The 20,865-nt window shown below is 37.4% G+C and overlaps 1 protein-coding gene across 1 annotated transcript in view; it reads left to right on the top strand.

Annotated features, from left to right (window-relative positions):
* Nucleotides 1–20,865, top strand: part of LOC117293977 (rho GTPase-activating protein 26-like) — an 89,943-nt gene that overhangs the window by 46,271 nt on the left and 22,807 nt on the right. The window contains 16 exon segments of the mRNA XM_033776491.1: nt 507–530; nt 532–550; nt 1,500–1,561; nt 2,852–2,920; nt 4,984–5,047; nt 6,462–6,559; nt 7,442–7,536; nt 8,415–8,493; nt 8,924–8,963; nt 9,438–9,500; nt 9,808–9,882; nt 11,110–11,200; nt 11,863–11,921; nt 12,703–12,808; nt 13,216–13,375; nt 14,176–14,419. Coding sequence (XP_033632382.1) covers nt 507–530; nt 532–550; nt 1,500–1,561; nt 2,852–2,920; nt 4,984–5,047; nt 6,462–6,559; nt 7,442–7,536; nt 8,415–8,493; nt 8,924–8,963; nt 9,438–9,500; nt 9,808–9,882; nt 11,110–11,200; nt 11,863–11,921; nt 12,703–12,808; nt 13,216–13,375; nt 14,176–14,419 — 1,348 coding nt within the window.

Raw genomic sequence — 20,865 nt, 5'->3', positions numbered from 1 at the left:
GGCAAACCCTGCCCCTTCATGTTAAACATACTAAGTAGGATTTTAAACTTTGCACCGTTGAAGTAAAACTAAAAGAGGTTTGCAGTAACACCTTGTGAATATCTCTTACTGAGTAGTGTTGGTTCTTAAAAAATGTTGGTTCTTGGTTATTGAGTAGTGTTCGTTAACCACCAGTCCTTTTCAGAACCAACACTACTCAATAAGAGATATTCACATGTTGTTACCGCAAACCTCTCTTAGTTAAGCATAGTATAAGCTCTGCAGCTTAGTTTGAATCAAAACAGTGCGCTTTTTCAGAATTCTGCGCTTGCAGTCTACAGATTTTTGCATTGTATGGATCACCATGAGGGTCCCAAAATTTCTGCACCACAGGGAACTTTGTAAGCGCAGAAATCCCAGTGTGTTGCGTACATGAACGTTCATTGGCATCACAGGTTTAAATCGTGCGTTTCTCGCTGTTTGAGTGATTTTAAATGAGAGTTGTATTTTCCTTTCTTCACCTGTAGTTACTGGGATTCATGTACAGCTGGCTTGACATTCTATCATCAAGGTAAGTGGGTCCTATTTGTATCTAGACTTAAAGGGAAGGTTATGTTTGGTAAACACTCTAAAATTAATGTCAAGAAAGACTATAGATGAGTTGCAATACGCGTCATTGACTGCCATCTTTGATGTTTAACACTGGAAAAGCGCACGCATGTACGTGCTGGGTGTGACTCTCAGCCACAGTCCCATCAAATATGGCGGCCGATGGCGCGTATTGCTATCCATCTATTGAATGAAAGCCTACAGCAGCTTTCGATAGTATAAATCATTTTGAGAAACATTTTACTTCAAAGTAATTTGGTTGTGTAAAAATGTTATACTTTTTTTTGTGCTCGAAAGTTTAATATGAGAGGCTTAACTGCAGTAAAATATAATGGTTTGTTTGTTGGGGTGGTGTTTTTTTTTTTTTGGGGGGGGGGGGGGGTTGTTTATGAACCAGTGTTTATTTTAAAGTTAACGTTAGAAACACTAGACACCTTTGGTAGTTGTCAAAGACCAGTCTTCTCACTTGGTGTATCTCAACATTATGCACACCAAAAAAAAAATTTGAAAACTTGAACTCAATTGGTCGTCGAAGTTGTCAGATACTAATGGAAGAAAAAATAGCATCGTCACCCAAAGTTGTGTACGTTCAGATGTTTGATTTCGGGACCTCAACATCTAATTCTGAGGTCTCGAAATCAAGTTCATGGAAAATTACTTCTTTCTCGTAAACTAGGTTACTTCAGAGGGAGCCGTTTCTCACATTGTTTTATACTATCAACCTCTCCCCATTACTCGTTACCAAGAGGTTTTATGCTAACAAATATTTTGAGTTATTACCAACAGTGTCCACTGCCTTTAATTAAAAAGGTGAAGCTTAGTTATACATGCCCCAATCAGTTTCTGTGAAGATTTTTTTTTTCAAGGCTGTGATGTTGTAATAGTTATACACTTGTAATATTTCCTCACAGGTCATGAAGTTGCGACGGAATTCAAACCATACACAACAGAGTTGCAGCTAAAGCTACAGAATGTGAGTTGAAACGTTTCAAAACTTAATAAAAAAATGTTCCAAAACTGTGCAAAACCAAGGATTAATATAAAGGTATTGCTCTCGTGGTTATCAACACCATAGAATCAGGCCGTTGTGATTTTATTTATGGTTGCGGTCTAGCAATTGAGATATCTGTTCAATAGTGCCAAAGGTCTTGGGTTCAAATTCCACCAAAGATGTTTGTGGATTTTGTTCCAAAAGGACTTGAAAAGCATCAGGTGTGCTGTGGTCATTTTAAACCATCCTGCAAAGAGCAAAGCTAAATCATATTGTACTTTATGTAACACAGTCAGTCTTTCTTTTGATAGATCTGCGACTGTTTCAACATCACAAAGCAAGGCGACGACACTCTCACACAAAGAGCATAACCCAATTGTACTCTGCTTTATTTGTTGCGATCTTTCTCTTTGTATATATTATTGCCAAATTTTATGCGTTCTTTTTCTCAGTCCAAGACGGATTTTACATCACAAAGCAAGAGGTGGTTGCTTACGTACATAGAGCTAAATCAAATCGTATAAAATTGCTAAATTTTATGCGTTCTTTCTTTCGATAGATTCGAGACGGGTTCGACATCACAAAGCGAGAGACATTGTACCCTTTTACATTGTAGAGCCAAACCAAATTGTACATACTAAATTTTATGTGATCTTTTTCTCAAGAGATCCGCGACAGTTTCGACAGTACAAAGCAAGAGGCGGAAACCCTCATACATTGAGCAAAACCAAATCGAATATTGCTAAGTTTCATGTGATTTTTTTCTCAATAGATCCAAGACGGGTTTGACATCACAAAGCAAGAAACACTCATACATAGACCAAGAGGCAGAAACCCTTGTTCATAGAGCAAAAACCATACCGTACTCTACTATATATATTGCAATCTTTCTTCGGATAGATCCGAGATGGGTTCAACATCACAAAGCAAGAAGCGGAAACACTCATACATAGACCAAGAGGCAGAAACCCTTGTTCATAGAGCAAAAACCATATCGTACTCTACTATATATATTGCAGTCTTTCTTCGGATAGATCCGAGATGGGTTCGACATCACAAAGCAAGAAGCAGAAACACTCATACATAGACCAAGAGGCAGAAACCCTCGTTCATAGAACAAAAACCATATCGTACTCTACTATATATATTGCAATCTTTCTTCCAATAGATCCGAGATGGGTTCGACATCACAAAGCAAGAGGTTAAAGCTTTCATACTTAGAGCAAACCAATTCATACTCTGCTTTATTTATTGCAATGTTTCTTTTAATAGATCCGAGATGGGTTCGACATCACAAAGCAGGAGGCGGAAACCCTGATGAATAAGATGATGGAGGTGAGGGTGTGTATGATCGTTCCCCTTTGTCTTCTGCATGCTGCATGCCACACCAAAATACTCTTCTTTCCCTCAAATACGAATTTCAACTTTCAACTTTCTCGTTGGGTGGTTGCAAAAATACATCACTATATTTTGACAAGACTTTCGTTAGCTATTCCAAGGTTGTGGTGGTTGGTGAAAATTAGCTGGAAATTCAACACCAAAATACTCTTCTTTCCCTACTACTTGCAACTTAAATTTTCTTTTTGGGTCCTGGGTTGCTTTCAAACATACATCGCTATATTTTGACACGACATGTGGTTTTTGAATGCTCACTTTGTGGTCATTTGTGCAAATCAAAAATGGAAATATATACCTGTTTTTGAGATCATTGGGCGTTTAATTATTTCAAAGATTTGTCATTGATGGAGGATTTTTTGGGCACCATTGGGTTTCAAATCATTTTGTATCTGACAGTCACAAATGACTTGTGGAGAAAAGTGAATCGCTTTTTCTTTGTCTTTTTAGAAACTGTACTGTTATGTTCACATTGCACAATTTCTTGCACTAGTAGTTACCTCATCTTTGGTACAGATCTCAAAAGACTAACTACCAAAGCTGAAAATATTTAACAGATGTTGAGAAGTTTTTTAAAAGTTATTGCTACCTTCTTCCTGTCCAAAAAAAAATAAAAAATAAAAAATAAGAAATAGAGGACAGAAGTTCAAATTAAAGTGGTACTCTAAATGTATTCATCGGTTTTATTACAGCAAAAATTCACAATCTCAAAATGAGTTTATTAGGATTTCCTCAAACCGATGCGTTGATGTACAAAGAAGCCATTACCTCTGTTGCCCTAGTCTTGGTCGTGGCCCAAGTGCCCATTCAAAAATGCCAAATAGACTCTTAGTTTTTCCAATGGAAGTGCTCTTTGCTAATTGAAAGTGGCCTTGCCCTCTCAAAGATAAACTTGAAGGCCTGCAACCCACCCCAACGATTGCGTTCACTGGGTAATAGTAGGACAGTTTGGCACAATGCATGCATGAAGATTGGGGGAGAATGGTGTGACCCTTTGGGTCTTGTCACACACAGTCAATCTTTTACAGGCAACTAATAAACACAGTGGTGTTTGAAGCTTTGCATGGTGTGAAAAATAAGAAGTGACTATGAATAAATAGCGAACTTCCAATGTTGAAGTTATTAGAAGATCTGAACATATAAATAAGAAATAGTAAAATTGTGGGTACAACCGTGTATTAAATCTCCTGTGTGGAAGTGCTGGCTCTGAAAAAGAGCCGGTGTGGTCTCTTTGTTTCGCACAGTATACTCTGCTTGTCTTCAGGAAAAAGAAGGGCGGAGTAAACTTTTCAAAACATCAAGATTGCACCAGCTCTTTTCAGAGCCAATGCTCCCACACAAAAGATTTAATACCTGGTCTTACTATTTGCAAGGAATGTATGCTCTGCCTTCCTCGTGAAATTTTCCAGAACTGGTTGCCTGTTAAAGTGCCCTGTGTGACATGATCCATATATGTGTAGTAATTGTATGGTATACTGTGTTTTATGTGTTTTAATGGTTTTCCTTGGACTGTGTTCTAATGTTTGACAAGTTAAATTTTCAAACTTCAATTTGTTTTCTGTCGTTAGAAAGAAACTTTTTCAATGCGATAAAAGTAGTGGGCTCAACTGCTGTTAACAGGTTAATGCTGCAAGGCTCTTGAAAGGTTTTGGTTTGTTTTCTTATGTCAAACTTTCCACATTTTTCCTTTTTAATTGTTTGTGTTCAATGCAATGAAAGAAGTGGACATTCCTGCTGTTAACAGGCTAATGCTGCTAGGCTTCTTAAAGTTTTGGGGTTTGGGTTCCTATGTACATGAACATTGCCATAAAGCATAAGGAAAAAAACTTGCGCACTTATTTTTTTTTTTTTGGGGGGGGGGGGACACACATGTGTGAACCTTTGTGTCACAAATATAGTTCGGCTTTTACAATCTGATGACGAAAGAATAATACAGAGGAGGTCTTCCAGAAGTTAAAGACAAATGTTTTTAAAATGTTCCAAGTTTTTCTCTCCCTGTTTCTTTTCAGAAACCACACGAACAAGTTACGTCTAGTAAAGGTAGTGAGGGATACTTGTACATTTATGAAAAAAGTAAGTAGGGTATTTATTTCCCAAATAATATTTTTTTAGTTTTAGCTTCCCAAGGCTTTTTGAGATACATGTACGGTAGACACATTACTAGAGCACTATTTGTTTTTGGTAAATTTGTATGTATACAATCAAACCATCAAGTAATAAACACAAAGGAAACTGACAAGTAAAGACAGTGGACAGTATTGGTAATTGTAAAAGACTAGTCTTCACAGTTGGTTTATCTCAACGTATACATAAAGTAACAAACTGTGAAAATTTGAGCTCAATAGGTCGTCAAAGTTGCGAGCTTTGAAAATTTGTGCTCAATCGGTCGGCGAAGTTGCGAGATAATAATGAAAGAAAAAACACCCTTGTCACACGGAGTTCTAGGTCTGAGGTCTTGAAATCAAACTCGTAGAAAATTACTCCTTTCTCAAAAACTACTCCACTACAGAGCGAGCCGTTTCTCACAATGTTTTATACCATCAACCTGTCCCCATTACTCGTTACCAAGTAAGGTTTTATGCGGATGATTATTTTGAGTAATTACCAATAGTGTCCACTGCGTTTAAATTTCAAATATTTTTTTGTTGAACAAAGAAACATTTACTGGAGTTGGACTTGAATCTGGGACATCCAGATTACTGTGCAGGCTCTGGCTCTCTACCAACTTAGCTATCTAGCCCTAATATTTGGGGGTCTTCCTATCTTTGCTTGGGGTGCCATTCAGAAGCCATTAATACTGTAGCTGCCGTGTAGACAGGATCACACCCAAGTTGATGATACAACCTGGAAAGCTGCAGCAGAGGGGTCACCTTAAAGTTGCCTTGGATTGGACGAGTTGGTCTATAAAAAGCATTTGTAACTGTTTGTTATAAAATGCATATGGTTTGAAATATGTTGTAAAAGTAGAATACAATGATACACACAAATGTGCTTTGAAATTGCGTGGTTTTCCCTTTACTTTGCGAACTATAGTCGATGAGGTAAAAGGAAAACCACGCAATTTCGAGGCATGTTTGTATGGATCATTGTATTCTACTTTTACAACATCTTCCTACCGATCTATTCTACTTTGATAACATCTTTCGTCCGATCCAAGGTAACGTGTTCCTTTAAGGGGATGCAACTTTCTTTGAATGGAAGCTGAACTATAAATATTTATGTGAGGTTTGCGGTAACATCATGTGAAAAACTCTCTTTTGAGTAGTGTTGGTTCTAAAAAGAATCGATGGTTGACAACTCAACGATTTGATCAGTATACTCTGATCGTCTTCAGAAGAAGAACCGCCGGTTCTTTTTAGAATCAACACTACTCGGAAGAGATTTACACATGGTGCTCCATCAAACCTCAACTAATTCTACTCTCACCATGCAAAGTTTAAAAACCTACGGATTATAATTGTTTTATTTATTTGATTTTCTTTACCAGGGGCTCTTGGTTCTAACTGGGTGAAACATTACTGCCGCTATAGCAAAGACACCAAGATACTAAAGCTCATCCCATTTGTCCAAACACTGCCCAAACCGGTGAGTACTCTACCCTTCTCATTCCTAGCCAAGTTCAGGGCCTAATTTCATAGAGCTGCTTCAGTACAAACTTTCTGCTGAGCATAAAGTTGCAGGATACCAGTCATAGATTGTACATGAGATATAACATTTTGGCTGGTGACCATATTCTGGTAAGCATAATTTTGTTGTGCTTGGCATAATAATATCTCAGACAGATCTGTAGAACTTTGAATTTAATTTTTTTTTTTAAAGGGAAACAAAATTCACCGCATCTTATCAAAAAGTGCCACTGGAGCCTTCGTTTTATAGTTCAACAATTTTTCAGAAATGAAAGCATACGGCGAGTACTATCCCCTGTTCCCCAGTGTATGTACAGTTTGTACACTTGTGAAAAAAATTGACAATTGTGAACGACCCCTTAGAACTGATAACTAACCAGTCTCCTGACGATGACTAGAGCAAGCTAGTCGAAACTTTGAGACCAACCCAAGAACTGACTCCGCGCTAGTACAGTTAATTACGATCCAATAAGCTAAAGTAGTAGTCCCAGCCTGTTTCTTTACCATCCGCCCAGGTAATAGTTAATAAGCAGGACAGTTCTTTTCAGAACTGAGAAGTCTCCCAAACACCCGAACAATCTACTCTGCGTTAGTAGAATTAAGCAAGAACAAACTCTACCTGGCAAGTAGATACACACATGGTGTTATCGCAAACCGAATATATATTAACCAAGAATGATTTCATGTAATTAACAGTTGATTGTACAAATCCTTCTAGATGCAGAGCTGGCAACTACATGGAACAAGTTAAACACTTTTTGGTTGTTTAAGACATTGAGTAAATCTGTCGGCATTAGTAGATTATTTTCTCACGACTTCATTTTTGTGTTCCCGTTCTCAGACAACAGAAGATCAAGTCACTGTAACATCCTGCACAAGGAGAATGACAGACTCAATAGAGAAACGATTCTGCTTTGATATCACAACAATGGAAAAGTAAGAGAATGATTCAAGCGCTAATAATAATAACAAGAATAATTACAACATTTTTAGAGCCTTAATGCGTATATTTCTAAGCGCTATAACCAGACTAATCAGATTGACAAAACAGGTTTGAAGAAATGATTAAAAAGTATCCAATGGAGGTGCTGCTTGAATGTGGGTGGGTAGCTTGTTTTAGCTTGTTTCAAAGTGTTGGAATTATGACCGAGAAAACACGATTGCTTAGCGCGTCATGGTGCGGGTCCTGAGGAAAGCTTGAAATAAGCGGCGGAAGAAGAACTAAGGCTTCGGGTAGCTGATGAAAGTGAAGATGAATGAAGGGCTGAGAGATCTTGGAGATATACTGTTGCCAAATTATGAACAACTTTATACACAAGAAAAATAATTTTGAAACAAATACATTGGTGAACTGGAAGCCAATGAAGAGTGCGAATAATGGGTTTAATGTGCTCTGAGCACATTATGCCTTAGAAAGATACCAAACAACTGAACCTGAACGATTAACAGAATGATTATCTTGAGGGAAAAACTGCAGGAGTTAAAGGGAGGTTATACCTTTGGTAATAACTACAAAAATGAATGACTGTCAGATTTTCTTGAAAGAGGCAAACTTGCCATCACAAATTAAGAAAAGACTTGGCTTTCTGTTATGACCAAACCTTGAGATATCCATTTTTTAATGGTGAAGAGAGTCTTGTAAAACTCTAACATTTAATAATATGTACATTAAGGGACCCTCATTTACTGATCAAGAAGTAATTGTCATCCAATGTTTTTATTTGTTTTATTTTTATCTCATTCCTGAACTGGTACCTTCAAAGAATTAACAACGGTTGTCTGATATTTTTAATTTTTTTCAAATTTTCTCTTAGGCCTCACATTCTCACATTACAAGCAATCTCAGAGAAGGAGAGGACACAGTGGATGTTGGCAATGGGAGGAAAGGAACCAGTAAGTCTCAAATCAGATACTGGAGGGATTAGAGATAAGATTCAGTTTGCCTCTTCCAGACAATGGACTAATTTTGTTAATTTAAAAATAATACAAAATTTCAGTTCAATCCATTCGGTTTATTATTCAACCTAAAAAAAAAAATACAACAGAAGTAAAAAAGACTAAGATTGACGTGTTTACATTTAAAAAAAAAACCATGAAGTGTTTAAAAAACTTTTTAAAAAACCCAAAACATGTAAAGCTATAAAACCTGTAAAGGGGAGATAAAACACAATGGAACTAAATACTAGATAGCACAACATAATTGGGGGGGGGGGGGGTGGGGGGTGCATTTTTTTACCAAGTAAGTTTAAATATCTTCAGGGTTGGGGGGTGGCGCCAGTCAAAAACCCACTATTTTCATGAGTTTTTGTTCTTCTTTCTACAGATCTACATAAATCCTGCGCACATCTCTAAAAAAGACGACAGTGAGTTTAAACTATCTCTAGATTCTTAAATGAAGTGTAAAACTAAGTTTAAACTTCAATCTTCACCACAAACATGAATATTGACTTGAAATTCCTGTCTTGACACTTTCCTGTCTTTACTGTTTCCTGTGTTTTTCAAATGCCTGAGTAGTTAATTGGCAGGTCACTGCTTTGGTACTTCACACATAGTTAATTGTAAAACAAATTGGAATTGCAAGAATGGAAGCTTGGCTGGTCAATTTCACTTATACTTGTATTCATGTTTAGTTGAAATTAGAATTACCTTACAACTTAAAGCTTATTACCAATAGAGTCAAATGGTTAACAGGTTACCTCGAGAGCACATAATCCTATGCTAAGTATCGCCATGACTTTGGGCCTTAAAACCTCTTTTTAAACAGGACCCTCAGCTATATTCTCAAAGTTAACTTCTTTTACTCTTTTTTTCATTTTTTTCTTCTTTTCATTTTGCAGATTTGCTCAACGACATTGGTTTCCATTTCATCAAGAAATGTATAGAGGCTATTGAAAGTCGGGGTAAGTAGTCCAGTATTATTTCTCAGTCAGTCATTTACTGGCTTAGTTATACTTACAGATACGTACTTACGGAATGTCGGGCTCTGAAGTTGGACTTGGTCTGTTTGTGCCCCCCTTGAAGTGTCACACCAGTTCTCGAATTTCGAGTTATAAGACCAACAATTTGTTATTGTCGTCAGATTCTTGGGGTTCAACTCCTGTGTTTAGATAACAGAATTGTCTTGTATATTTACGCCTGTCCTTTGTAGTTCTTGTCATTTATTTGCCTGTTTTGACACAAACTACTTGTTTTTCTCCTTTTTTTTAGGATTGGAAGATCAAGGCTTGTACAGAGTAGTTGGTGTCAACTCCAAAGTCATGAGACTGACTTCTCTCTGCCTGGGTAAGTCTCTACTCTTGAATCATACCTTCTTGTAGTTCTTACAGTACCTCATCTGTTAATCATGACTTGTGAATCAAGTGAATCAAGTGAATCAGTTGTTAAGGTCAAGAATAGAGAAAACATTCTCTGCTTTTAAAGACAGTGGACACTATTGGTAACTACTAAAAATAATTATTAGCATAAAACCCTTGGTCACGAGTAATGGGGAGAGGTTGATACTATAAAACATTGTGAGAAACAGCTCCCTCTGAAGTGACCTAGTTTTTTAGAAAGTAGTACTTTTCCACAAGTTTGATTTTGAGACATCAGATTTAGAGTTTGAGGTCTTGAAATCAACCATCTAAACGCACAAAACTTCGTGTGACAAGGGTGTTTTTCTTTTTCATTTTTATCTCGCAACTTCGACGACCAGTTGAGCTCAAATTTTCACTGGTTTGTTATTGTAGAGATACACTAAGTAAGAAGACTGGTCTTTGACAATTACCAATAGTGTCCAGTGTCTTTCAAGGGTTTGGGTACTGTTTGTAACACAGAAGACAATGTCCACAGATTTACAACAAACTTACACAGTTTGAAGATAATGATGGTAGAAAGCTTCCCTAAAAATATTACTTGCTAAAGAGCTGTAGTTTTTGAGAAGTGAGTAAAACATAGTCACAAAAATAATTTTGTCTCAGTTTTAGCATGTAAAACTTATTTACCATTTATGGTACATGTATTTTACCATAACCATTACCTTCCTTGTACTAAAAAAGGGCAATTCAATATTATCATTGAGAATGTTGAGACCAATTAAGAACTCACTTCAGTTAATAACAATCCTTTAAGCTAAAGTAGCAGTCCCAGCCGATTGTCTATACCTTCCGCCTAGGTAGTAGTTAAAAAGCATGACAGTACTTTTCAGAACTAAGAAGTCTTGAAAAATCCGGGAAAAAATCTACTCCGCGGTAGTAAAATATATAGCAAAACAGTTCTCTGAAGAATAAACTCCACCTGGCAAGTAGATACACACATGGTGTTACCACAAACTAAATATATATTGATACCTCACCAGCAATGCCTCAAATCCCATATAATATTATCATTACTTTGAATTTAACCCAAGAGCTCTATGTTTGGGCAACATGGTTGGATTCCCAAGGGCTCTGTTTTGTGGCAACATGAGTCCCCCAGGGGTCTATACTTGGTACTGACTTCTTTATGATTGATTCTTGCCCTTATGTGAAGCAGACAAGAGGAAACCACAGAACGTCAATTTATCAGACTCCGGTGAATGGGAGATTAAGACTATCACTAGCGCCCTCAAGAACTACTTCAGGTAGGACAATAACAACAAACCTGCCCAAATTGTATTCAACCACAATGGAAAATATTTCCTGAAATAACATAGGCATTATGAGTATGTTTGTCATTGGCATGCAGGAATATGCATTATTATGTATAAAATGTGAGCAGCACGCGTGAGGTTTACAAATTCCTTTTATGATGGGTTGGTGAACCACTTGGCTGTACAGAAAATTATGAATGATGATGCAGCCCAAAGCGAAATTCAAAGTTGCCCATAAAGGTGGCTCTATCAGGATTAAAATCTGGTACCCTATAGACCATGTGATCCTTGTTCACAATAAGTGTGACCTTGTACATTGTTTGAGTATTCTGGCAGGCAAAATGTACTACACTGGTCCTATGGGAAAGTTGACATTTTGTGTCATAATTTCCACATCAAACCAAGAGTTATGAAAGTAAAAGCTGGACAAGTTTTGAGATGTCCCTCCCCCTTTCATCATATCAGAAGTTGATAAGAATTAGACAGCGCAATCTCTATAAAATACAAGATTTTATGTTTCCTTCCATTGAGCTGTGTACAAATCATGCCTGCAGGAAGTCCAGGCTCTGTGGCTCTTTTGTAAACATGTGATGTCATAGGTCACATTGTCTATACTCGATGAGTTTTATTGTGTGTGTATCTTTTGTTATCAGGAACCTGCCTGAGCCATTGATGTCATTCAGGCTTCATGATCAATTCATTGCTGCAGCGAGTAAGTATATCTACAACAACAACAACAACAAACAACAACAACAACAACAACAACAAACAACATCAACAACATGCATTCATCAGAGTGTAGTTTGTGTTGGTTTCAATTCGTGACAAATGACAGGGATTAGACATTTAGACTTATCTGAACTCTGAGAAAAACCTGACCTTCAATTTAACTTTGTGAAAGTTAAATTTATAACCAAAATCAGTTCTGGGATTCTATTGTTGAACGTTTTGGGTGGTTTCAGGCACTTACAACAATGTGACAAGAATTAGAAAAACTGCTTACAGTGGATAAGTGATACACATTAGTGTGTTTCCTGCCATACACGTTTGTCTTCAAGAAAAAGTTTAATGATAATTGTAGTGGATTAAAGGCACTGGACACTATTGGGAATTGCCAAAGACCAGTCTTCTCACTTGGTGTTTCTCAACATATGCACAAAGTAACAAACTGTGAAAATTTGAACTCAATTGGTTGTCGAAGTTGCGAGATAATAACGGAAGAAAAAACACTCTTGTCACACGAAGTTGTGTGCTTTCAGATGTTTGATTTTGGGACCTAAAAATCTAGTTCTGAGGTCTCAAAATCAAATTCAAATATTTTAGTGTAAAATTACTTCTTTCTCGCAAACTACATTACTTCAGAGGGAGCTGTTTTTCACAATGTTTTCTACTATCAACAGCTCTCCATTGCTTGTTGCCAAGTATTGTGAGTGATTACCAATAGTGTCCACTGCCTTAAGGCTCTGATATTAACTGTTTGTTATTTATTGCAGAACAAGAAACAAAAACATTACGAGTGAACGACATCCACGCATTGGTCCATCAACTGGAGGAGCCTAACTTTGAGATGTTGGATTTCCTTATATCACATTTAAGAAGGTACTCAGCCGCTCTTGATCTTGTCTTACTCTTAGTTTTGATACCCTCAGGAATATAAATAAGGCGTATGCATGAAAGCCATCTTAAAAATATGCTGTATTTGTGTAACTATGTTAGTTGTGTATTTCATTGCATCAGAGTCAGGGCACCATGATAGTTGTTGATGTGACTAGGACTTGTATTTCGGCAATAGTCCTTCACAAACTTATATCGTGCGCATTGAGTGCGCATGATTGGTTTCCCAGATTCAAATAGTTTTTTTTTTAGAAGAGTAATCCAAACCATTTTACTTCGAAGTGAATCCTTTCAAACCTGCAATATTTGTTACACATTATAATTTTGTCTCCCTTCTTTCCATTCTACTACCTTATCCCTCATCTATTTCCTCCTCCCTTCCTCCAAACTAGGGTCGCTGATCAGGCAGAGACGAACCTGATGACAGTGACCAACCTCGGGGTGTGCTTTGGACCGACACTGATGCGTCCAGAGGAGGAGACGATGAAAGCCATCATGGACATCAAGTTCTCTAATATTGTCATTGAGATTCTTATCAAGCACTATCAGAAGGTAAAGTGAAGGCATGATATTCAGTCTTATTTATAAACTGTTTGCCCTTGAAAAAAATCAGAAGGTAAGTGGGACAGGGCACCTTGCGATGTGGGAAAAGTTTCATAAAGTTTCATAAAGCCATCGTATCGTGGTGTGGCCAAGCAGTTATGATAATGGTTATGGTTATGGTTATAGTTATAGTTATGGTTTTAGTTATGATTGAGCACTGGACTCAAGCTCTGGTGTTTCTGATCATCAGAGTGCGGGTTCGAGTCCTGGTCTTGACACTTGTATCCTGACGGCTATTTCACTTTTTTTCAAAACATGTTATCGTGCCAACCTCCACACGCGTTTGTGCATGGGTTTTATCGCACGGCATCTACTTAATTTCAATCGGTACTGTATTAATAATTATCTAAGCATTTATATAGCAATCTTACAAAGAAAACGTACTGCAACTCTTTACAACAATAATATTTAAGCAATCAGCAACTTCCTTGTGGAAGATGCTTTTCATAATTGCTTTGTCCTTTGATTCGGAGTGTCAAATTGACAGTAATGGCTAGTTACAAATGGCCTTTGCTATTATGATTATTAAGCCGTAGATAACATGCTTAAAGACGATCTGCTTATACCAGCCACAGATTGTACACATTACATGGTATCTTGGATGGTAACCTTACATGTATTCTGGTAAGCAAACCTTTGATTGTGCTTAGCTAATTTTGATGCTTAAGCAGCTCTATGGAAGTAAGCCCAGATATTCTGTTTTCCTCTGAAATTGTGCTCTAATTTTTCTTTGTTTAATTGCCTTGTAGATATTCAAATTCAACCCAGACAGCGGAGGAGGATCTCAGTTCCGTAATGTCGCCCCGTCCTCGGCCTCTATCCTCTCCAATTCATCTGCCTCGTCCGTCTCCAGTGTCTCATCCTCCCAGATGTCACCAAGAAACGGAAAGCAGCTGCCTCAGACGCCAAAGACCGACCCGATGTCCACCCAGCGCTACATCCCGCACTCGCAGATGCCGTCGACAGGGCGGGACCAGTCGCCGAGACGAACAGGTGAGAAAGTCACCCCTCCTCCACGCCCCCTTCTTCCCCCTTCCCCCAAGAAATTCACCACAGGTAATGATGGACGAGACCGCAAGGCCTCTCTTACTCTCCCGCCCACCTCGCCAACGGTAAGTGAGCTGAGAGGGAAATTCGAATACAAGAGAAAAAGCATTGACGACGAATCGCTCGATTACGTTGACATGAGCCGTACGGTGATCAAACGGCCTAGTAGGTTAACAACTAAGAGTAGGGCAGTAAGTTGTCCAGCTGAGATGATCGATGTAAGTCCTGGAAATGGGAAGAAACCTCCGCCAAATAAGAAACCTGACTTTCTAATCGTGGGTAAAACTCCTCCAAGGAGGGTGGTTTCATCGCCAGATAATGACGACGAAGATTACGTTGTCATGAACATGAAAGATGTTGAAGGACTAGACGAATGCGCTTTTAAGAGTTCAGATACGCCCAGTAAGGGTGGGGGTGTCATTGCAAAAGCCCTTCAAATGGGTACCCATGGGGTGATCGGGATAGGGACGGGGGTCGCACCTCTGGTCGACAACAGAAATGGGAAATCTGGACAAAGTAGCCCACTTGATCGGGGGGTTAAAAATGGCGACCAGAAACAGGCAAATGGTGGTCAGGGTGCCCGGGTAGAGAAAGGAGAGGGTGAAGGGTTGAGCCAGGCTAAGGCGTCAGGGGTGCAGGACCAGGGGGCTTCTAAAGGAAATGAAAAGACCTCGCCATCTGAGCTTATATTAATGAAGCGGAGGGATGGTAGAAAGATGGCGCCTCCTGTCCTATCGAGGGTCCCTGGTGCATTTTTCACCGATAAAACGGACGTATAAATCTTCTGTTTTTTTCTATTTGGAAATCAAAACTTTCCTGAAAAACTTGGTCCATATTTTTCTCAGATAAGATGGATTAATAAGTCTAATTTTTTTCTTCTGAAGAAGAACATGGTCTAAACTTGAACGGTCATGGGATGTTTTCCACATTTTCATAACAGATCGGATTTTTCATTTAACTGAAGAAAACAAATTCAATTACGAAATGTCAGTAAATTTTTTATATTTGTAAAACTTTTTTTTTAAAGGATTCTTTTATTCCATTCTCTCTCCAACCCACTTAAAAAAAAACCATTTATTTTACTCCAATTTCATCCCAGCTTTTGACTAATTCCTGTATCCTCAATGATCTTTTCCTGTTGTTGGGGTTGGGTGCTCTCATTTGTCCGCATCCTTGTGTTGTATGCCCTATGTCTTTCTTGCTCATACCTCCGACCACAAGTCAAATTCTTATGTCCTTAAAGTCAAGTTCACGTCATACTAGAAACGTTTAGCCTGAGACCATAGCAGCGAAAGGCGGCTTATACAAAATCCCCAAAGCGGCCGCAAGCGACCACAAGATTTTACCTATTTTCCACTCAACCAAAAAGGTCAAAGTAAAAAAATCATAGCCTGAATTTACATTTTCCAATGATCTCTGTGTTAACATTGAATCTGTAATGCAAAAACAAAACCATTTATTTATCTGGTTTTTTTTTCAATCAATCTTCCTTAATTTTTTATAGTAAAAATCAACAAAGTTTGCCATGTCTTGGCATATCAGAATTTAATGGTCTCTAAAGAGTTAAACCTTTTACTTTTTAAGAATTTCTTTTAAAAGCTTTTGAGTGACTTTGGGCAAGCTTACACAGCGCTACAGTTATGTCACTGTTTTGTTTATTCGGAGTTGCTATTCAGAGTTGCTAGTGTGTGCCTTGCTGTGTCGTGTACAAGTTTTATTTGTTATTTTTTCAGTTTCTAAGTATCTTGGTATGTTTGCTGTGCATTTGTTGTATGCTATTGGAATCTGCATGGTTTGTAGAGAGTACTCTTTGAAAATTGTCCTCAAGATTAAACACAGACGTTGTAAATTTTCTATCATATCTCATTATATGTTATCAGTTTATACCATTTGAAAAGATAATGTTCATATTTAGTCTGCCACATATAGCCTTTTTTTTTTTATTTAAGTTACTTTTACAAAGACACAACCGTCAGTTGAAGTTCAGTTCTTGCCTGTGACATGCATTTTGGTATATTATTTATGTTTCTTTAGCTAAGTATATTTTAGATTCATTTAAACAAGATAATACTTTTTACTAAGTATTGTTTCTATTAACCACCAAAAGAACTGTTGGAGAAACCTAGTTTACATGTGTTGTTAAGTTCTGTTTTAAGTAAAGCAACCATTTAGTTCTTTCTGATAATTCCTTGCCAAAAAGCACTCTTGTGTTTATAGTAATCAGATAAACAAATGACAGCAAACCAGTCTTTTTCAAAGTTAAGTAGGATTTTCAAAACTTTCTCAAATGACTTGTATTGTATCTTTCTTGATAATGTTGCCTTTAAATCAGCATAACCTTGATAAAAACCAATCTACGGCCCAATATTTAAAGACACTGGACACCTTTGGTAATTGTCAAAGACCAGTCTTCTCACTGGGTGTATTTCAACATATGCACAAAATAACAAACTGTGAAAATTTGAACTCAATTGGTCGTCGAAGTTGCGAGATAATAATGGAAGAAAAATCACCCTTGTCACACGAAGTTGTGTGCTTCCAGATGCTTGATTTCGGGACCTCAAAATCTAATTCTGAGGTCTTGAAATAAATTTTGTGTAAAATTACTTCTTTCACAAAAACTGCGTTACATTAGAGGGAGCCATCTCACAATGTTTTATGTTATCAACAGCTCTCCATTGCTTGTTACAAAATAAGTTTTTATGCTAACAATTATTTTGAGCAATTACCAATAGTGTCCACTTAAGTAATTAAATTAAACTAATTATCGTAAACCCTCATGTCTGAGCATAGGTTGATTGATAATTATCCAGTAATGCATGATCTGTAAATGGTTGGGACGTCATTAAGATAGTATTATTGCACCTGAATTCTGAACGTTTTTGCATCACCAACACTCCATCGTTTCTACCACACTGTCATTCTCACAGACTCACTTCGCCTTACTAAAATCAGAAAGTACAAATCTCTCATTCCAATTGTCAAGTTCAGTCAGTGTTCTTGCCTGTTTTTTTTTGCTCGTCAAGTGTTGTTTATTGTTGATATTTTCTCCCTTCGGTCCCTCCAGCTTTATTACTGTTGTCATGTTCTTGTCACCCACATCCATCTTTCTCAAATGGTATACTTTATTCTCTCCTTTTCCACTTATTTTCTTAAAAAGAAATTGCAAACAATTCTTGGAAAAAAAAAAGTTTTTGCTTGAATAAAATAGAATATTTTAAAAGGATTTTCAAGGAACAATGTTCTTGAAGTTAAAGCTCAAAAAGGATATCTTTCCGTCAAGTTGTTTTTAGAATGTGTGAAACTATCCCATCAACTAATGTCCCACATTTTCAGGGAAAAAAGAAAATATAATATCAAATAATAAATCACACAGAAAACTGCCTCAGTAAACTTTTAAATAATTTGGGGTTGAACAAAGAAAAATCTGAACCAACGACCTCCGGATTAACGTGCCATTACCTGGTCCACCAACTCTGCTATCTTGCCCCATGTTGGGGTCTCCCTATTTTGTCAATATCTTTTTTTCGGGGGTGCCAGTCAGAAGCCTGCCGTGTAGCCAGGGATCACACCCAAGTTTATAATACAACCTGGGAAGAGGCAGCCAGGGGATCACCTTAAAGGGATGCAACTTTTTATTTCAAATATCAAGTAAAACTGACTGGGTAAACTTCTATAAAGAAAAATTAACTTGAGCAGGATCTTAAACCAACAACCTGGATCAATGACGGAACTTTTTGATGGAATATTACTTGCAAAGAGAGATCTGTACTTCAGCGATGTTTCCCAAATGCTGTGAAGCTGTTTCCCCTCCAGATGGATGACCTCCGGGGGATCCCAATGTTTGGATTCTACAACTTTTAAATCTCAAATACAAGTGTGAAGAAATGACAACCCTTAAGTGCAGCTTTCGCACAAAAACTGACTTTGTGTGACAGAGGCATCGGACTGATGGTGATGCTGAAAAAAAAATTGTTTTTGTCTAAGCTGTTTTGTGTTTGTTTAAAGGGTGTATGCACTTTTTGTAGGACAAAAACACAATGTCGACAGATTTACACTAGACTTACACAGTTTGAAGATAATGATAGTAGAAAGCTGCCCTGAAAATATTACGTGCTGAGGTGCTGTAGTTTTTGGGAAATGAGTAAAACAATGTCATGAAAATAATTTTCGTCTCATGAGACGAAAAATATTTTAAGCATTTACAAACGTATTTTCATGACATTGTTTTACTCATTTCTCAAAAACTACAGCACCTCAGTAAGTAATATTTGAAGGGAAGCTTTCCACTATCGTTATATTCAAACCCTGTAAGTTTAATGTAAATCTGTGGACATTTTGAAAAAGTACCCAAATCCTTTAAAGCACTGGACACTTTTGGTTAATGTCAAAGACCATTCTTCTCAATTGAGCTCAAGTTTTCACAGGTTTGTTATTATATTATACCAAGTGAGAAGACTGGTCTTTGCCAATTACCAACGGTGTTCACTGCCTTTAGTACCAAGGTAAGCGCGAAAGTTAGCATATCAGTAAAGACATTTATACTTAGGTTGTGTATATATAAAGTAAGAACAGTTTGAAAAAGGGCCAGAAAAACTGTTCCATATTTGAAGCACTGGTATTGGTTACTATGACTAACATTTTATAGATTATAAGAAAATACATATCCATCAATGAATTTTTCAGAAGGTCATAATTATTTAAATGAATCAAATGTATAAACTTTTTTAGATGATATGACAAATCTAGCCAAGGTTGGCCTCCTCTTTTCGATCAACAATACCCAACGAAATGAATGCGGGGCGGGGTTGGGGGTCCAACCTGGTCTACTGCAAACCCATATTTTCTCTACAAAAAATGTACCAAATGAAAATATTTCAAGTAATATTATCGCTAATATTTGATAAAGAGAGGTTAATTTTGCATAAGGGATAAAGAATATATTTTGTTGTACACTTGCACCGATTTTGAATCAAGTACTGTATACTCAGTACTCTCCCAAGGTCTGTTTAAAAAAAAAAAAGAGGACAAATCACTCGAGTGGGATTTGCACCCATGACCTTACCACAAAATTAACATCTATTAAATGCGCGTCTACCCATTCCAACATTTTGGGAGTCAATGCCGTTGTTTCATTTTGATATCCAAAATGGCGGATAGGATAGGCACGCCTAAGTGCGCCGTGTGCTGTGCGTCCTGCAACAGGTCAATCGTTTGGGTAGATGAAGCGTATCCAAACAGTTATATATTTGAACAAGTATTTTGTATGAGCTTTGTCATGCACTACTTTGCATCTTCCAATGTGTGAATTTCTAATGGTGAGCATGTGGTGTGGGTATTTAGTGCATGTCTTTGCATTTGGTGGCCAGCATGGATAGTTTTTTATGCATGCAGGGAGCTGTATGTCTTGCCTGTAAATTTTTGTGTTGGAATGCAATAAAGAATTTCTTGGGTAAAAGCAAAAAAAAGCAAATTTGTTTTGTGATGTGTTATGCCTTGAAGTGTTTTGTTCTCTGTGTTTAGATCATTTGAGAATCATTGTATATTATTTTATTAGAATTTTAAACCAGAACATCCCACTACAACCCCCCCCCCCGACCCAGTATCGTAGAGCTGCTTAAGCATTAAAATATTGCTTCCCATTTTTCTGCTCAGCAAAACTAAGCAAGCAAGATACCAGTTACAATTTTTACACATAAAATGGCAATTTTAGCTGGTAACGTTATCCGGTAATAACAATACAGTATTTGTAGAGTAATCAAAATTTGTGAAAAACAAGCTCTAAGGCCCTTATGGTAAGCATCATTTTGTTGTGCTTAGCAACTTTTTATACTTAAAGCAGCTCTATGGAATGAGGCCTAGATTGTAAAATCAACTCTTTAATTTCTTGTTCACAGGATGACAGATCAACAGCAATCAACAACGAAATATCAGACAGGTCGAAAAAATACAGTATTTATAGAGATTACTCATAAAAAACGGTATCACTTTTTTTAATTACCGCAGAATTTCATAGAGCGAAAAGAGTGGTCAAAATGACAGCCATTTGCAAGTTACATGTACATGTTTTTACGGATGTGATTTCTGAAGAAGTTGTTGGAGCTCTTTTTTTTCCAAGTGCTCTCGTTCAAGGACATGAAACTACCAGATGTTGCTCTAGGCTTTACTTTTGTTCAATTCCTTTGCAATTCATTCTTACTTTCCGGACAATTCTCCAAGGACTTTTTTTGCAGGAGGTACTTCAGATGAGAGAGAATATAAATGGGCGACCCGAGAGAGACTCCAGGGTGAAACTGACGCTGAACTGAATATGTTCAGTTGTAATAATTGTCAAACTGGGGAGGATTTTCTTCTTATCAAATCTACATCACAGCATGTTGAGTTTGCTAACA

The sequence above is a fragment of the Asterias rubens genome, chromosome 8 (genome assembly GCF_902459465.1).
Source record: "Asterias rubens chromosome 8, eAstRub1.3, whole genome shotgun sequence".
NCBI classification, from domain to species: domain Eukaryota; kingdom Metazoa; phylum Echinodermata; class Asteroidea; order Forcipulatida; family Asteriidae; genus Asterias; species Asterias rubens.
This window is presented reverse-complemented; position numbering and strand designations above follow the sequence as displayed.